Source organism: Phocoena sinus, chromosome 8, assembly GCF_008692025.1.
Source record: "Phocoena sinus isolate mPhoSin1 chromosome 8, mPhoSin1.pri, whole genome shotgun sequence".
Taxonomy (NCBI): Eukaryota; Metazoa; Chordata; class Mammalia; order Artiodactyla; family Phocoenidae; genus Phocoena; species Phocoena sinus.
Window position 1 is genome coordinate 8,871,929 of NC_045770.1, and position 18,768 is coordinate 8,890,696.

At 57.8% G+C, this 18,768-nt stretch overlaps 1 protein-coding gene across 1 annotated transcript; it reads right to left on the bottom strand.

Moving 5' to 3' along the window:
- Positions 1–845: 845 nt before the first annotated feature.
- ROBO3 (roundabout guidance receptor 3) lies at positions 846–16,828 on the bottom strand. Its single transcript, XM_032641834.1, has 28 exons — positions 16,669–16,828; positions 13,322–13,648; positions 12,813–12,970; positions 12,205–12,325; positions 11,970–12,108; positions 11,523–11,650; positions 11,117–11,241; positions 9,781–9,952; positions 9,260–9,465; positions 8,960–9,041; positions 8,490–8,655; positions 8,138–8,304; positions 7,485–7,609; positions 7,070–7,295; positions 6,730–6,851; positions 6,300–6,471; positions 6,019–6,204; positions 5,192–5,215; positions 5,059–5,101; positions 4,723–4,862; positions 4,242–4,436; positions 3,934–4,072; positions 3,552–3,764; positions 3,023–3,171; positions 2,466–2,576; positions 2,093–2,260; positions 1,419–1,609; positions 846–1,097 (listed from the first exon to the last, which is right to left on the bottom strand). Exons 1-27 carry the CDS (start codon positions 16,826–16,828, stop codon positions 1,449–1,451), a joined length of 4,125 nt encoding a protein of 1,374 aa, XP_032497725.1. The 3' UTR covers positions 846–1,097; positions 1,419–1,448.
- Between the last annotated feature and the right edge of the window lie 1,940 nt (positions 16,829–18,768).

Sequence of the window (18,768 nt, forward strand, 5' to 3'; positions counted from 1 at the left end):
CGCTGGGCGGTTGCTACTGAGCATGCCCAGGGTCGTGACCTCAGGATGAGGAGTCAGTGCTCTGGATACACATCCGTTCCTCTTTATTTGCTTTTCCTTTTTTGGATTTTATTTTTCTTTTAGCTTCCTGGTAAAATTCCTTTTGAAAACATGCCAACCTCATTTGCCAGACGAAATGAGAAAAAAGGGATTTGTATACACTTAGGTCAAAGTGGCAGGAGAGGTCAGAGCCTGGGACTGGGGGGTCAGCGGCCATCCCCTGAGAGCCCGGAGCAGTCACTGGGCAAGTGAGAAGGAAACAGACCTCAGTGCCCAGTGAGTGGCGTGGGCTGTGGGTTCGGGAGTGATGGGGACGATGGCGTTCATGGCCAAAATTAAAAAGAAATTCTCTGCCAGTCTAACCAACTACATCTGGGCCTAATCTGGCTAAGAGGTGCCCGCCTACACACACCCTTTGTGAGGGGGTGTGGTGGTTGTCTGAAAAAGCCTGTTTTTCCTTCTTGGCTGGGATTTCCCCCATCAGCTCCTCCTTTCTTTGAGTTTTTAAAAATTACTGTTATTGTAAGGGGTATATTTCCTGATAGGGGAGGAGGGCACCAAGGGAGGCCCTGGCTCCGCTCTGGGAAGGCGGGACAAGATTCTCGCCGTTGGTTGTTCGGAAAGTCCTTCTGGTTGTAACTGGGAAGACGGTGGCTTCAGCTCCTTCTGGAGGCAAAACAGGTGGCATCTCTTAGCCCTGCCCTCCCCTAGTGCTTTCAGCCGAAGAAGCTCAAATGATATACACACGCTCGCAGCCCCCTTCCTCCCCACATCCTGCACAAAACCAGACAAACAGGGCCCAGGGCTCTGATCAGACTCTTTTTATTGTCTTTTTTATGAATGGGTCCCAGATGGCAAGGGAAGAGCTGGCTCCTGGCTTCTAGGCCAATTTCTCAGGGAGCCCCATGCATCATTGCTGAGAGGGAAGAGACTCCTCCCTGCTCCTCTCTGCTCAGCCCTCATTCACCAAGGGGAGGGGCTCTTGCTCAGGCTCCCAGCCCAGGGACACGCCCTTCCCCATGGAATTTCTGGTAGTTCATCAAAGGTCATCTTGGTTCCTAGAGAGAGAGAGAGGGAGAGAGAGAGGCTGGTTTGCAAGGCGCTGGTCAGGACAAACAGGACCCAGTGGGGATGCACCTCATTTCTGGTCAGCCTCTCTCCCGATCCAGCTCTCCTACAGAGCCTGGCCCCTCTGTTATGTCATGTGTCTTCATCCTTTGTCACCTGTGCTCCAGGAGTCCTCTCTTCCTCCTTACTCACGGGGTCCCTTCCTTTCGACACTTCCCCCAGAAGACCTCTCTGCCTTCCTAGTTTTAATCACCCCGTGGCCCATGCTCCCTAGCCCTCCACTCTCATTTTTTGCCATCCCCAGCCCCTACCTCTCCACGCTTCTGTCCTGGCCTTTGGCTCTAGCTCCGGCTCTGGCTCCGGCTCCGGCTCCGGCCAGGGCCCCGGGAGCCCCGAGAGCTGCCGGAGCCTCTCGAAGAGTTGCTGCCGGCTGTGGAACAGGTGCTGGTGCCCTGGCCCCGGGACAGGAAGCTTGGTCGGCTGTAGGGGAGCCAGGCCTCTTCTGCAGCATGAGACAGAGGGGCATTTGGGCCCAGGCAGGGGGAGAACATCGCTGCTTGCCCCCGTGCCCCCCTAACCGCCATCCTAGCTCTGGAAGCAGAGTTGAGGGCAGACCATCCTGGGGGCTGAGAAGAAGCAGAGCGCACAGCCCATGGCCTTTACATAACACGTGCTCAGAAACCCGTGGGGAACTCCCACGCAGAGAGGGCCCTGGGAAAGGAGGGACAGAGCGCCCGGCCCCCTCTCTTTTCTCCTCTGGGCTTCAGTCCTGGGAACGGATACAACTTGGGAACTTAAGGGGATTTTGCTCAAAGAGAGCTGGAGAGACAAGTGTCTTTGATGTTGAGCAAATGTTGACCTCCTCCCAGCTGGAGGTCAGGGGTGAGCTGGGTTGAAAATGAATGCATCAGTGGCACGGTCCATACCACCCTGTTAGGCTCCAGTCCCAGTGCCCACCCTCTTGTGCAGCAGGGGCCCTCCTTACCACCCAGGTGCGGGCCCCGCCAGGCCCCCAGGGGCCCAGCCTGCGCCACTCTCCTCTCTCCACTGTGTTCCCGCTCCCGTTCCAAGGAGGACATGCTGCCTGCCACCCTCAGCCCCAGGGCCCAGCTTGTCTCTTCCTCCGGTGGCGGCAAGGGAGGGGGTGGCAAGTCTGGGGAGAGACCTGTTTTCAGCGCTCTCCTGCTTCTCCCTATAGGGGCCTTTCTCCCACTCCCACTCCCCGGCGTCAGAGGGCGCTGAACGAACAGCCCAAGGTTTGGGTCCACTCGCTCCCTCCTCCAACCCGCAGAGCTCACCCTTGGTTATCTGCCTGCTTCCCCTACTGTCACCACCTCCCAGGCTCATGGCCCCCTCACCCCCTGGACTGTGCTCCCGCCGGTAGGGAAGAGCCTTGGGTTTCTTCCGGATTCGGGCACGGGGCCCGTGAAGTGGAGGAGTCATCTCCCCAGGCGCCTGCCGGGTTCTCCCTGTGGCATTGGGAGATGGGGGTAGGAGCGGGTAAGAGAGTGGATCAAGAAAGGGGCTTAGGAGCTTCCCTGGTGGCGCAGTGGTTGAGAATCCGCCTGCCAATGCAGGGGACACGGGTTCGAGCCCTGGTCTGGGAAGATCCCACAGGCCACGGAGCAATTGAGCCCGTGTGCCACAACTACTGAAGTCTGTGTGCCTAGAGCCCATGCTCCACAAGAGAAGCCACTGCAATGAGAACCCCGCACACCACAACGAAGAGTAGCCCCCACTCGCCACAACTATAGAAAGCCCACGTGCAGCAACAAAGACCCAATGCAGCCAAAAATAAATACATAAATAAAGTTATTTAAAAAAAAAAAAAAAAGAAAGGGGCTTGAGGGTGAAGGGGAAACAAGCTTCCGGGGGGTGGGGAGGTGGAGACCAGTTGAGGGGTCTACAGACTCACCTGGGGCACTGCTGGCTGTACTAGTGGCAGCGCTGGGGCTGTGATGGAGGGCCGTGGGGTCAGCACCCAGGCCAGCAGGCCTCCCTTCACGGCTGCTCAGCGTGGGCTGGGATACACTGAGAGGGGAACTTGGCCCAAGGGGCGCCCTCCTGCAATGACATGAGGCTTCATTTGTTCGCTCAACAGACAGTAAGTGCCTATTGTGTGCCAGGCACCGTGCTAAACAATCAACCTAACACTCAGATGAATAGGACACAGCTCGTCCTCCACATGCTCCCATGCTCGTGGAATACGAGGAAAGCCAACTTTGAAATGCCCCAGGAAGCTTGCAGAGTCCCTCCAATGAGTGTCAGGAGTGAGAGACCTTGCCAGTCTCCACATTTCTCCCCAAATCACACTTGTACCCTGATACAGCCATGAGACCTCTGGGCCCCAGATTCATCCATCCATCTGGTCACCCACCCATTCACCCACTGAATAGATAGGTACGGAGGGCCTGTAACATGCAAGGTACTATACACCTCCCTACCTGGGCGTCTGGTGGAGATGGGGAATGTCAGTGGGGTGCTGGGGAGGGTCAGGAGGTGAGGGGGTAAGAGTGGCTGTGGACTGCTGTCCATAGGAAGGTGTGGGAGAGGGGGTTTCCCCTCGGGACGGAGGGACCAAGCACCCCCCGCTGGTGCTGGGCTCTGCCACGTGGCTCCTCTCGGGCACTGGTGGGCCCCACTCTTCCGGCTCTGAGCTGGGGGCAAAGAGGCAGGAGGGCGGGGTGACTGAGTAGCTTCATACCCTCCCTTTGGCCTTCTGCTGCCCCCTTCCCTTCTTCTCCCAGCATCTTTGCCCTCCGCCGACAGGAGGCCCTGAGCTGGTCCCACGTGTACAGGGCATCTGCGGGCGAGGCGCATCCTTACCGGCCCTCCAGCTCCTCCTCAGGCCCCTCTAGGCAGCTCAGTTCACAGGAAGGGGGCGGGGGTGGCAGCACTTCTGGCCAGTTGAGAGAGGGCGTCTGTACAGGTTTTCCCAGAAGCTTTACTTTGCCTCCCCTGGCTCCTGAGGAGAGCAGGATGGGGCCACAGCAAGATATAGGCAGGAAAGAGGCAGAGGTGAGACGTGTCAGAAAGGAGTGCTGGGCGAGGTCCCAGAAGGGAGGGTGGAGGATACTCTTTGGGGAAGATGCTGCTCAGGGCTAAAATGGGGGTGTTGGGAACTGGAGTCCTACCACTGTCCCCCTGGCTCCATTCTGGAGGGGCATACTGGCTCCAGTCGCCTGGCTCCCCTGAGGGATGTGGAGGGAACCCCCCGTGGAAGGTCTGCAGCTCCTCGCCGGCCAGGTCAATGGTGCTGTAGACAGGACCCTCAGCAGAGGCGGCAGCTCCCCGGGCCGTCTGAGCCAGGTAAAGGGAGATCCCTGCTTCTGAGGGGGAGAAAGAGGGAGGCCCAGGGAGGGGACGGGCCAGAGACAGAAAAATAGAGGACAAGAGGAGAATGGAGGGCACAAGGGGATGCCACTTCTTCCCCTATCCCAATCCGGGGTAAAGGTAAGGCATGAGAGAGGCTCCCCCCACTCACAGCTTCCCAAGGATCACACAGCCTCAGCAAGACTGGGACCCCTTGGCCCCCTTCAGTTTGCCCCAGCCGGTCGGGAGGAGAGAGGGTGTAGGGCCTCCTGGTGTACCCCTGAGGGAAGCAGAACTCCTCACCATTGTAATATCTGTCGTCTGGGTCAGGATTGCTGGGGCAGCAGCTTCCCCTGGGTTCCTGGGCCGAGGGGCTGCGAGATGAGTGCGGCCACGAGTCTGCCAGCCACGGGTAAGGAGCAGGGCCGAGGCCCATTGGTGGCCTGAGGGACAGCAGGTGAACGCTGGGGACAGAGCCTGAAGAGGCCAGCGAACTAAGGGAGGCAGGGGTAATGGGAGCTGGAGGACAGTAACGGTGAGTGTGGCGGTGAGAGGAGGGCGGAGGTCAGCACGGGGAGGCAGCTGGGCCTGGGACGAAGGGAGTGGTCTCATCCTGGGGAGATGAGCTAAGAGAATTACCTGGAACTGGCTGCCGACAGGCCCTCTGAGTGTGGGAAGGACACTGGGGAAGACGACGGGGAGAGTGTGAGAAGCGCGGCTACCTGGGGTCCGAACCCCGCCCCCCCCCACCCCGGGGGCAGAGATGTCTTACCTGCAGGTGTGTAAGCAAAGGAGGCTTCCGAAAAGGAATCCATGAGAGAAAGAAGAGGGGAAATGGGGAGAAAAGTCAGAAATATCCATATTCTGGTCCACTCCTTGGGCCTGGTCCTAATTCCACCACTCAGGTTGTACCCTGGACCAATTTCATCGGAATTCCTAGGGGTGCGACTCAGGCATCAGTAATTTTCTAAAGCTCCCCAAGTGACTCCTGGTAGCGAAGATTGAGAACCTCTGAACTAAGAGACTCGCATCTCTCCGGACACGCCCCTTCCCAGGGAGAAGCAGAACTCAAGTCTCCTCCTTTCAGCGGGTCCCCCCTTTCCATCCAGACCCCGCCTGACAATTTATCGCCTGGGATCCTGGCCACACTCCCTCTGCCAGCCCCCGACCCCCAGGAAGTGAGTTTCCGCCCCCCGCCCCCCAGACTTGCCCCTTCTCTACTGAGGCTGACCGCAAAGCCTGCTCCTTCCCGAGACATTTTAAGGACAAATCTCACTCCTCTCAGCAAACTCAGGTCCCGCCCCGCCCCCTCTGGGCCCCGATCTTCCCCGTCACCCCACCCCCCAAGCCCAGGTCCCGACAGCTCTCGGTTCCATCTTGGGCACCCGGCCCCTGTCCAAGGGGCTGAGTTCCCGTGCGACCCCTCGCCCGACGCCGCTCCGGGAGCTGTTGAGCCCCTCCTCCTCTCTTTCCATCCTCCCTGCCTCCCTCCCTGGGGGGGCGGGATCTCCAGGCTCCGCCCACTCCAAGGACCGCTTTTCCACTTCCGCGACGCCCTTGTGCCCCGCCTCCCGCGCTGCCCCCGGGCCGGGCTCTCACCCGTGTAGTGACTGAGCTCCTTGCGCTGCCTCTGGCGCCGGTAGAGGGCGGCGCAGAGCCCGAGGAGCAGCGCCCCGCACGCGGCGCCGCTGCCCGCGAGGAAGGCGGGCTGCCGCAGCACCCTCGCCAGCCGCTCCGCCAGCCCTGGGCCCGCCTCGAGCCCAGGCTCCAGTTCCGGCGGAGACGCTGTGGGGGTCAGAGAGGTGAGGGGAGTAGAGGCACCGCTACCCCAGGACCCCCCTTAACTCCCAGCCCCGCCCTCCCACCCCCTCCGGACTCACGCAGCTGCACCGACACCGGGGCACTGGCCACGCCCACGCCCGCGCTGGTGGCCGCCGCGACCTGGGTCCGGTAGAGGAGACCGGGCAGCAGTCCCCGGAGCACCGCCGAGCGCGCCCAGCCTGCCGCGGACCGATTGAGGTGGAAGTGGCTCTCATTGCCCAGGCACCAGATCTGGGGAGGCCGAGACCCGGGTTTAGAGATTCAGAAGTGGCTTCTGGCCTCACGGGGAAACTTGAAGCTCTGAATGGTAGAAGGGGCTTAGCCGGGCGTAATTCAACTCAGAGAGGGCACTCTGAAACCTCTCTCCTCTTCCCCCAGCCTCGTTTCCAGTCCCAGAGCCAGTCCTAGGTTCCCTCCTCTCGAATCCTAACGCCTCCATCCTCCCTCTCCCTCCACTCCCCAGCCCGCCCACCTCCTCAACCCCTGCACCTGGTATTCCTTGATGACCCCATTTTGCTGGGAGGGGAGCGGAGGTTCCCAAGACACAGTGATACTGCTGTTGCCGTCACCCCCCAAGGCCACTGCCACTCCCTGGGGGGGACCACTGGGGGCTGGGCCAGGGTGGAGCATGGTGAGAAGAACACAGACAGTCATTGCAAGCTGCCCCTCCTGCCCCAACCTTCCTCATCCTCCCAGTTCCAACATCTTAGGGAAGTGAGATGCATCCCCCCTTCCCACCGGCTCCTTGCTCTCCCCAGGCAAACCTTCATCCTCCCCCACTCCTTCTTCCCTCTTGTCCACCCATCAGCTCTGGGCCCCACCCCCTTACCCTCTTCAGGAATGCTCCTGGTCACCAAGGGGCTTTCAGCCCCCAGCCCCTCCTGGCCTTGAGCTTGAACCTTGATCTGAATTTGAGTCCCTGGGGGGAGTCCTCTTAGCACAGTACTTTGCTGGCTTGGGGACTGTAGGTCCAGCACTGACCAGCTTCCCCCATCAGGACCTGCTACCCTCCAAGACACCCGGAAACCTTGTACCAGCTGGACTGGGCCATCTACCTGTGGGAGACAGGACAAAGCACACCAGGGGGAGAGCTGGAGCCACACAAGTCCTCCAGTCCCAGCCCCTCCTCCACTCACCCATCTTCCCCAGCCACTCACCTCGCACTCTCCCATACCCATTCTTGGAGGCTCCTTTGTCCCCTATCATCATCTCCGCCCTTAACCTCATCCCTAGGCCACACTCACAGTCCAGGACACCTGCAGGGTCCGGGGCCCAAGGACTACGGGCTCCTGCAGACGCACAGCCACTTCAGCCAGTCCCCGCTGGCCTCTCCACGGGTCCTCCTCCACTGGCCCGGATGGGTTGCTGTCTATTGACCAAAGAGCCCACTCAGCAGGGGCCACCGGGACAGGGAGTCAGGACTGAGAGTGTGAGTATGTTCCACCTCTGCCCTGCCCCACAGACCACTACTTAGTACTTCGGAGCACATTCCAGGGTCAGGAACAGGCTGGTCAGGGGAAGAGCTTCCAGAGGTGGGCCAGGGTGTCCAGCTAACATGAGTATTCTTTCTGCATGGCTACATATGCGCCCTTTAAAGGCCCTGTTCCTCATCTCTCACATGAAGATGACCCTCCAAGTTTCCTTCTACTTATAATCTGCGTTTTCTGTGGGTAAAGCCTCAGAAGTGAGGAGCTACCAAGATGACTGAATCAATCTTCCTCTCTTTCTCTCTCTCCTCTTCTCTGGTTCCCTCAGTGAAACGGAAGCATGACCACCTATTCCAGGCCGGGCCACCAGAACAGACCTGGAACCAGGCAGGTGCTATGGTTTGCGGGGAGGGGGTGCTCTGCCATGTTGCATGTTATACCCGTGATCCAGAGACCCTGACCTTACTCACCCTGGGTGCGGACGGGCTTGGAGACGGGGCTGGGCTCACTGAGGCCCCAGGTTCCCACGGCTCGCACCAGGAACAGGTAGATGGTATTGGGCTGCAGGCCACTGACGGTGTGTGTCTCCAGCTGCACGCCATCTGCCACCGTCCGCCACATGTTGCCAGAGGCTTGGCTACAACAAGAATGAGGTGACAGAGCTGTCCGAGCCCAACCTGTCTATTTCATCTCATCCATTCTCTGTCACCCCCTACTACCTCCTCACCCTGGCAAACCTCTCGCCACAACAGCAAAGCCTTTAAGGACACAGGGGCCCCTCCTTGTAACTTTCCATGTTTGCATTCAAAACCTTCTCCTTACCTGAAGGCCTCTATCACATAAGAGGTGACTGTGGCCCCAGCTTGTGGGTTAGGCTTCCAGGTCAGGGTAATGCTGTTCTTGGTAATGTCAGTGACCACTGGTTGCGAGGGAGGCCCCGGAGGGGTACTGTGTTCTGTAGGGGTGTCTGGTGATACTCCCCAGTCTTCTGCAGTGAGGAGATAATCTTTGAGTAGAAGGTTGGGGAAAAGATAGCCCCAGCATAACCTTCCTCCTTCCCAGAGGAGCTGTGGCGCTGTGACAGTGGTGATGGTGGAGGGGGGACATAGTGAACTAACCCCTGCTCACTTGTGCCTCTCAAGGGCACCACTTCTGTCCTCCTTTTCCCCACCACCATGGCCATGGCATTTAGAAGATAAAATCAGTCCTGGGGTTTGGGGAGGGACTGGCCACCTTTGAAGCAGGTTTGGAGAAGGATGCTGGCAAAACAAGGGAACAAAGGAAAAACTCACCCCGCCTCCTAAGCCAGCCACTCCAGGTGGCCTCCCCTGTGGAACTCTTGGCCACACAGCTATAGAATCCCATGTGCATCTCCTGCAGGAGAGGGTGGAGGACTGGCAAACTGGGAGTGGAGCAAGGTAGGGCGAAGGAGTGGAGGTGGGTATACAGAAGGATGGGGAGGATGCTGTCCACTCTAGGTGGTCTGAGAGCAGAGGGGCAGAGGTGGAGTTCAAGTTGCAGCAGGTACTAGAGTTGGGCATGTGGACCACGTGGCCATTCTCAGTTACTTGGGCCCCAGGAGTGAGACTCACCTGCACACTGGCGATGTGCAGGGTACCGTTGGCCATTAGGTTGAGCTGGACGTCATCCCCGTGCAGCCACTGCCCATCCTTCTTCCACTGGACACTAGGTTGAGGGTTCCCAGTCACTCTGCATGGCAGCCACACAGAGGAGCCAAGTGCCAACGTCTGATTGGCTGGTCCCTGGAGGATGATGGGAGGCAGCCCATCCAGGGAGGCTGAGAGAGGAAGAACTTGGGCACCTCAGGCGAGGGTCCTGGGTTCAGGCAACCAGAACCCTTGTCCTCATCTCTGCTCCTTCACTTCCCCTCCCCTGGATATTGCAGGGGGGCTTCCATAACCATCTGTTGTCTGTGTGGGATCAGCCATCTATTAGTGGCTTCTGTACCTGATTTCCAAACTTCAAGGACATGTCTCAGGAACATGCCTCTCCCCTTGCAGACATATTACAGAGAATCCAAGAAAAACAGATCTCTTTAAGCCATGATCTCCTTCCAGGCCGTGAGTCCAGCCCTGTCTCCATGGGCACGTACCTCCTTTCACCTCCAACAGAGCCTTGGCCAAGATGCTGCCGGCCACACTGACAGCCTGGCACACGTAGTAGCCAGCATCCCCGCTCTGCACTTCAGCGATGCTGAGCTGGCCTCTGGGAGAGACTGAGAAGCGCCCCGTGGGCTGAAGTGACTGACTGGGGAATAACAGGGCCTGGGGACAGAGCAAGCAACCAAGCCACCTGGCAGCTGGCAGGGAGAGCTCCCCATTCTCACCAACCCCAGGATCCAGAAAATTCCTAAGCTTCTAGTTCATACTCTGTCCCAAGCCAGTTTTGTGACCTTAGGCAAACTAGTTAACCCTATTCACAAGAATAAGGGAGTTTTATTAGATGATTTGGGGGGTGCACATCCCGGCTCTACCAGTCAGGAAACTGAGCAAGGTATTTAACCTTCCTGAGCCCCAATTTCCCCAAATTTGACTCTTAGAGGATACTTATGAGGATTCAGTCAAGTGATTACCTGAAACTCTTTCAATACATTGGATGATAAATGTTAAGTACTTTCCCCTTCTTTCTGGCTTTAACGTTTTACGTTAGATACACAGAAGGTAGGGAAGCAGGTTTTAATGGCACCATGCTGAGCCCCTGACTGACACCTATTCCCACCCGCTACTACCATCAGCATTTTGATTCATTTAAGAATCTAATTAAAATGCAGCAGTCCCCAGTGCTAGAGAAGATGTTGGAAAATTGTGGCTGTGGATTTGCAACGAGGCAGTGGGTGGCCTGGTTTCCCAGTGGGATGGGGTTAATGAGACTTATTTTATTCTACTGACCCTGTTTCCCAGCAGCAAAGTTCCCACCCTTCCCTTGGAGGGAGTTACTTGTGTTGTAACTTCAGTTCATGTTCATTCCAATTCTATATGCTGAGATCTGTTTGCTGAGGTTGAGGGGTGTCTGTGAGTTCCCCCTGGTGGAAGTCCTTTGTAATTAGAAAAGCGTGTCATGTTCTACCCTGAGCAGCTTTGGTACAGTACTCGCTTTCCGGAGCAGAATGTTAAAGCCCAGACCCCAGGCGTGGGGAGGAGGAAGGATCTAATTGGATCATGCTACATCCTCAGGACAGCCTTGCCCAAAACAGAAAGATTCTCCAAGAAATTACCATACAGGACTGTTCCCTACCACCAAAACATATTATCATATGTTCCAGGCCTTTTATATTCAGTATCTTATTTAATCCTCCCAAATAACTTGCACAGGTTTCTGGAAGGAAAGCTAAGACTGAACCCCAGAGAGAAGTTTGCAGAATGTAGAAGGAGGATGGCTGAGACCCAGAGGAGAAGCTGGTGGGAAGGCCTGTGGAGCTGGCCACCTACTTGACTTCCCTCCTTTTGCCAGAAGATGGCAGGCGGGGGGTTTCCTTTGGTCTCGCACTGGAAAGCTATGCTCTCTCCAGGAGCCGCCATCTGGTCCTGGGGCTGGGTCACCAGCTGGGGTGGGACTGGGAAGGGGAGGGGAGATAAAGGAACAGGGAGTCAGGGGTACTAAGAAGGGAGACAGAGGGAACAGGAGAGAGACGCCTGAGCTTGGCTTAAGCAGGAGCAGATGTCCGCCTTTTGCTCAAGCCTGCTTAGCTTTCCCATCCTTCCTCTCCTTCCAGAAGTCTCAGGGGATGCACTCATATCTCCTGCTCTGTCCTTTCTCCTCATTCTCCACCTCCACCCATCCTCCGTCTTCCCTCGTCTCATCCCTGCTGCAGGCAGTCCCAGGTGGGGCCCTCACCGTGAACACTGAGGGAGCCGGATGCTTCGGCGCGGCCCACGCTGTTCTCCGCCACACAGGTGTAAGTCCCCTCATCTTCAGCGCTTACACGCCCGATCCAAAGGCTGTGGTCGCTCCGGATCTCATACCTGCTCCACCCCCCACCCCCAGGCTGGATTGGCCACAGCTACAAACCCTTTCTCACCCACCCCAGGACAGACACCAGGATCAGGGTACATAAGGACAAGGTAGACCTCAACAGGGACAGAAGCTGCTACCCATGGACCCATGAATGGAGGTGGGGACTGGTTAGTGCAGGGGCCACAGGCTCTGGGGAACAGACTTCTCTGTGCCAGCAAGTGAGAGGCATCTGCCTTCCTTTCCCCCCCCCCGCCCCAGTTTTCTAGGGCTGGGTATGTTCTTGAGCTGATTGGGTCTCCTTACAGGCAGTAGGAGGGGGCTTCTCACCTGCCTGTGGGCAGTTCCCCATCCTCCTTGCGCCAGCGTAGACGAGGCGGGGGATCCCCCTGCACCTCACATGGGAAGTCCACGGGGGCATCAGCCAGGACCACCTGATTCATTGGTCTACGCAGGAATGAGGGACGCTCTGTGCAGAGTGAGTGAGTGAGTAGTCAGGAGGTCTGCTCAGTTACTCACTCCCCAGGCTACACACTCCCATAACTCCAAAACCCCACGTGCCTACCCAGGACCACAAGTTTGGCTGCCCCACTCTCCCGTTCTCCTGCCATGTTGGAGGCCACGCACACATACATCCCTGCATCACTCTTGAGCGTATGTGACATCATCAGCTTCCCTCCACGGAGCTGCAGAGTAATAATGGAAACTTTGATCCTTTATAGCCATCAAAGCATATTTGTTTATCTGATCCTCACGGCAAGCCAATGAAGAAGACCAGTGAATTTGCCCCACTTATCAGATAAGGAATCCTTGAGTGATTTGCGCAAGGTGGGGTCTCAAGTGTATCATTTCTCCCACAGCCCAGACCACCTCCCACCAGTCCCTGGGGCATCATAATCCCCACCTTCTTACACTGATTCCGTCCTACCTCTGCTGATTTATCCCCCACTCAGTAGCTGACTCTCAACCTCTGGTTAGCTAATACCCCAATTTCAAATCTCTTGTCTTATCGCCTCCAGGTCATTTCCCCCCGCCCCTCCAAGACCTATAGATTCAGGCCTTCTTCCTCTGACACATGTCCCAGACTCCTAGCCTAGGGCTTCGCCCCTCAGGATGTCCCTGGCCCTGACCCTGGCTCCCGGTCGGATCCCCAGCCGTGGCCCCACCCCTCACCGTGATCCTTCCCTCCTCCTCCTTGAGTCTAGCACCATCCTTCTTCCAGGACACGGAAGGCTCTGGGTGGCCGCGGGGGGGCACGCATTCCATTACCGCGGGCTCCCCCACGGCCGCCACCACGTTCCCAGGAGACTGCCGGAAATCATCGCGGAGGACTGGAGAGAGGGAGAGCGAGAGCGAGAGAGAGAGAGAAAGAGAGAGAGAGAGAGAGAGAGAATGAATGACCAGGGGAATAAATAGGGTGTGGGGTGACATAACTGGGTGAGGACACAGGAAAGTGTTTTGGGGAGAGGTGGATCACCACAGACCGCAGGCCGGAACTCTTCCCGGGTTGCGACAACACCAGGCCCACTTCCTCATCCGACCAAAGCGAGAGCTTTAGAGACCAAAGGTCTTAGTCCCAAAGGGAAGCTGCTGAATGGGTTGAGATTGGGCCTAGCTCTGGATGGGATTACCCGGTGCCCTCCGCCTTCCCGAGGCTCTGGAAGCAACCAGGAGACTCCTACCTGCCACTTCTAGAGAGGCGTTTCTACTAGCCGCCGCTCCCAGGTAGTTGCGCGCCACGCAAGTGTAGACACCCTCGTCCGGCCGCGCGCGGCGCCCATGCACGATGCGCGGGAAGAAGAGAGCGCCGCTGGGCAGAAGCAGGCGGTGTGCGCGCGGGTCCTCGCGCGCGGTGGACACGCGCGCCCCATTCTTGTACCACTCGATGTTGGGCCGCGGCCGGCCCTCCGCGCGGCAGGGCAGCGTGGCCGGCTCGCCTCGGGAGACCAGCAGATCTGGCGGCTGCTCCACGATGCGCGGCATCGCGTCCTCCGGCCCGACCTTTGACCCTGAGGGGGGTGGGGGGCGCAGAGCATTCAGACCCGGAAACCGGGAGAAAGATCGAATCTCCAGAGAGAAGAAAGATCCCCTCCTGCCCACCCTCTCTGTGTGTAGGGTCGAGTATCTCCTTCGGGACAGGTGCCCCGCACGTTCTTAGGCTGGAAAGAAGATGCCTGCGGACAGGCAGATCAGTAGAGGAATCTGGACACCTGCTCCTAGGCCGGCTTTCTAGGCCGGCTAACGACGCCAGCCTCCTGCCAAGTTGAAGTGCAGAGTGACTGGGCCACGGCTTGGCAAGTAGACCGCGCCTCTAGCCGACTGGTTTTCAGTCCCCCACCCGCGCTGGTTCACAGACCTGTGAACAGCCATAAGCGGTGCACCAGCGCTGACAATTTGTTCTTCGCCTCCGCGCGGTCCCGGACCAGCGATATGGAGGCTGTGGCCCAGCCTGGGGCCCCCCGCTTAGGAAAGGGAAGAAGTGAATGATGGGCTGAGGGCTAGGACTCCTTATCCTGGAGCCCGTGAATAGGCACAGTGCCCTCTTACTGACACCCCACAGATAATCACGTTTCTGGGTCCTGTGAAGTCACGGGAATTGAACGCAAATGATGGTGGAATAGTGAGTAACGCTCCTTTTCTAAGAGGGCATAGTTTTCAACAGATTATTCTACAGGTTGATATAGTTAAGAAAGGCTAAGAATCATTGAGAGAGGAATCCCTCACTTTCCTTGGTCACTCAGATCCGTTCACCAGCATGTCTACTCCTGCCCCTCACTTGGCCTACAGATTTCTGCTCGCTGCTTCTTCTGCAGTTTGGGATCCAGGATCCTCGAACGGGTTGAGCTCAGACGCCCACCCCCAGATTCGTCAAAAGTGGATTTGTAACCTATGGCCAGTAGGCGTCGCTGCCGCCTCGCGTAACCTGGTGTCCTTAAATAACCAAGGACAGCCCCGTGCTTCTGTTCTCTGCCTCCCGCCCCCGACCCCTCCCCCAACTCCCCACCCCACCCCCAGTTCCAAAATCCGCGGGGACCTCTTGCTTCCAGCCTCTCTGTACGGGATTGGGTTTCATTTCTCAGCCCCGGCTCTTAAGAAGTTCTAGTGGAGACAAAGCTGCACGGGTTGCCCCGTGCTGCTGCTATCCTGGGGAGAGGGTATCTAACTGGTTAGGGACAAGAAGATCGGTTTCCCTCGCACTTAGGGAAGGAAGGAATCTTTCTCGATTTCCTCCCTTTCAGATGGAAACCTCTGCTTCTCACTCATTTCTTCTCCTCCATCCCATTCCAGTCCCCGTTTAGGCAGACCAGACCCCACGTGAGCGACCCTAGAGTGGATAAGAGCTCAAGGGGTATCGTGGAACCGACCGGGGCTGGAATCTCAGATGCTGACACTTCCTAGCTGTCAGAACTAGGGCGAATTATTGAACTTGTCTGGGTCGAAGTTTCTTTACCTGTAATGTGGCACTGGTGATAGGGTTGTCACAAGACCAGAGTGTATGTAAAGCACTTGGAAGAAGACTCCATGAATATGGCTATTCTACCTTTAGTTAAGGGTTCTTCCTCCCTGGCTCACCTTACCTTATCTTGACCTCTACAGTCTCTACCTGAATCAGATTCTTCCAGGCCCCAAAATTCCCTTTCCCCCCTTCGCATGGCCTTTGGGTGTAATGGAAGTTGGTTTGTTATTGCCAAGCTTTACGTTGCTTTCGTGACCATTAGGATACTATTCATCCGCTCTGAGTTTGTTTTCTCAGTCACAAAATGTGACCATCAACGCACCTCCTTGAATTTTCGAGTTTGAATGAGACAATGTGTGGTGTAAACACTGTAAGAGCGCTGGGGGAGCAGAGGCGCGTCTGGGGTGTCCGTGAGAAGGGCTCTGTGCTTAACCTCCTGGGAATCTAAGAGGGTCAGGAGGTTGGAGAATCCCATCTCATTCCCCATCTCCTTCCTCCTTGCTCCCTCCATACAAACCACACCCTTCTCATCGGCTCTTTCCCCCTAATTCCTGTAGACACAGCTGCAGGCGTCCTTTCCCTGGAATTTCTTCCCTGTCGTTCCCGGTGTCAGGAGATGCTTCGACAGCAGCTAATGAATAGCTAATGACCATGCTAATGAGGCTCTGGCGCTCCTCCCCCAGCACCTGGAGTACCCCACTCACAAACACACATCCATTGCCTGGGTCTCCTTTCTTGCCACCTTGGAGTCCCCAGCACGGTGCTGGTAGATTCGAGCGGGTAGAGGCGGAGGGATGAAGGCTGTGCCCAGAGGGGGATCAACAGCAAAGTCGTTCAGGGCTGCGGGAGTTCCCGATGCTGCCGGCAGGGGGCGCAATTGGCCCTCTCCCCAGGCTCCGGCAGATGTACTCTCGCCGCCTCCCCGCAGCGCTAGGGGAAAGCGCGCTGTCTCAATCATTTATTAATCACCGTAATTAGCGGTAATGACCTCCCCGCCAGCGCTGCCCGCCCGCCGCAGCTCTGCCGGGGTGAGCCGGCGGTGAGTTCTACCTCTGAGGGGCAAACTTCTAAGTTTCCCTGAAATGGTCGCCGCCTCTGTCGCCTTCTGTAGCAAACACATTTAACATTTTGGCGTCATCACCCTCGTCCTAAGTGAGTTCTTGGAAAACTTAGGGTCCCGAACGGAAACCTGTTACCTGGGTGGGTCACCGAGTGGCCCGGCTTGGCCCAGGCCCTCCAGCGACCGCGCCCCCTCCTCTACCCTCCGTGCTGTGGGTCCCGGCCTCTCTTACGCCGGTTCTTCTCACCTGGGGTGTCCGTGGGCATCGGTTGGGGAGGAGAGGAGTGGTGGCTCAGCTGCCAACTCCTCCCAAGCCCTCGACCTCCCGCCGATATCCCCACTCAGGTGCTTTAAGCCCCAAACTATCCATTGGTCCCCACCACCCGGGAGGCGCGGGAGGGCGTAGCTGGGTCCCGAACCTTGGGGCAGGAGCGCTTTGGACTCCCCGTCCATGCCGCCCTCCCACCTTACCCCATCCCTGGACCCGAAGTCCCCGTGGGGCAGGGTCTCACCGTTGAGATAAGGATCGCCGGGGGTCAGCTGGCTTTGGTTGAGCGTCGCCACCGAGGAGTTGAAGCCAAAGAGCAGGTCGCTGGAGTTGGAGAGGTCTCCGCCCAAGGAGTCCGCGAACAAGTTCATCTGCAGCAGCGTTTTAAGCAGGTAGCGCAGCATGGCGCGACCCGACTGGGACCGGGGCTGGGGGCTCGGGGCCCAGCCCCTGGGTCTGAGACCCGCGGGCCGGGAGCCGTAAGCCCCTCTACAGCTTCTGCGCGCTGTCCCAGCCACGGTGCCGCTCTCCTGCCGGCGCGCCTGGGTACAGCGCGTGCCTCCGCGTGCCCTCCTCCTTCCCTCGTCCTTCTCTCTCCACCCCCCCGTGCCCGGGTCCCCCGGGAGCTGGGCGGGCAGAAAGCAGGTGCCACGCGGATCACCGCGTAATTAAGGGATTAATCCGCCGCCTTCCACCCTCCCACCCCCACCCCGACGGCCACTAGCAGGGCCAGAGACTAGAGTCGCGTCGCGCGCGAGATGCGGAGTCCCCGCCCCGCTCCCCGAGTCCCGCGTCGGTTCTGGACACCTCGGGAGAGTTTCCCTCCTTTCTCAAAGCACCCAAGATGAGGGATGAGTCTCTTTCGCACTCTGCCCTTCTGCCTGACTTCAAAGGAGGAATCCCTCCTCTCTTTTCCTCTTTTAGGAAACTGAGGCGAAGGGCCAGACCGTTCCTCTAGCTCTCCGAGTCCTGGCTTCCACTTCCTCCCAAGTCCCCGGGCTTTGCTGCGGGAGTGCGGACGGCTGGCGTGGTTTGGGGCGGGAGTTGGGAGTGGGTGGAGAATAATTCCGCGGTGCGTCCACCCCTTTGCCCAGCAGTCGCCTGGTTTGCAGCCGAGAGACCGGGGGATGAGGTGGCGCGTCTTGACCGGGGAGTCCTTGCCCCAGACGCACCACTAATCTAGTAGTTCCTGAGGATACTCAACAGGGATAAAACTGGAGGCGGAAAGCCCAGGGAAAACCAGGCATCTCGTATCTATCGGCATGCTTTCGCATTACTTTGCTCTGACACATTTTATTAAATTGTCTCACCTTTCGGAGGAGACTGAAGGGGAGCCAGGGAGGCTGGGGCTAAGACAAAGAGAGCAATATTGTTCCTGTAAAGGCAAGTGCAAGAGAAGACATGGGGTTGATGGAAGACTCGCTCAAATCAGTTCAAACTTGATAACGATCCTCCTTAGGGGGAGGGGACACGACACCCCCCCACCCGCTTGCTTCTGGCTTTTCTGGCGTTCTTTGTACCTGAAGATCTCCCAGTCGCCCCCCTCCACACACACACACACACACACACACACACACACACACAGACACACACACACACTTTCCTAGGCTAGGGGTGGCCTTGGGGTGTCAGGGGAAGAGAGACCCGGGCCTATCTGAGCTAAGGCCCTGCTGATGGTGGGGTTCTGGTTCAACCGGAGGGCTCCGTGTGAGGAGATCACCTTTGAGGAGTGGCTGCTTCCGAAGTGGGAGGAGGCGGGTGAACAGGTCAACATCCTGAGGGGTGGGTGTTACACAGACGTAGACCCCATCGTAAGCTAAGTCAGCAGTTGGGTATTTCAGGCAGGCAGCGCTCAAGTGAACTAGAGACTTAGTCAAGGGGTGGGGGCTTGTCCCCAAACTCCTCCCTCAATCCTCAGAGCAGCCCTCGGGGGCCTCAAACGAACGGACGTTTAGGTGCCTTCCTACGGCCCCCCGCCCCGCCTCAGCTCTGCGCGTGACTTCGCCAGGACAGAAGCAAGAAGGGCGGAGGCGGGGCGGGGCAGTGGGGCAGGGCTTGCCCCACCGGAGGCTGCGCCCTAGGAGCTGTTCTTTCAGCACCCCGTCTGTCCTTGCTGGACTAGGAATCTGGCGCCCCACAAACGACTTAAACCCCAGCGGACCTTAAATTGGGGTAGGTGGGAGAGGAGCTGGTGACATTCTTTCTCAAGGACCAGTTACTAAGAGATAGGACCTGACGTCTGATCCTTGTTCCAGGACGAGGCTGCATTCAGATAAGAGAGGTGATAAGGGTTAGATTTTCCCACCAGAAATCAATCCCTTCAGGAATGACGAACCCAGACGTC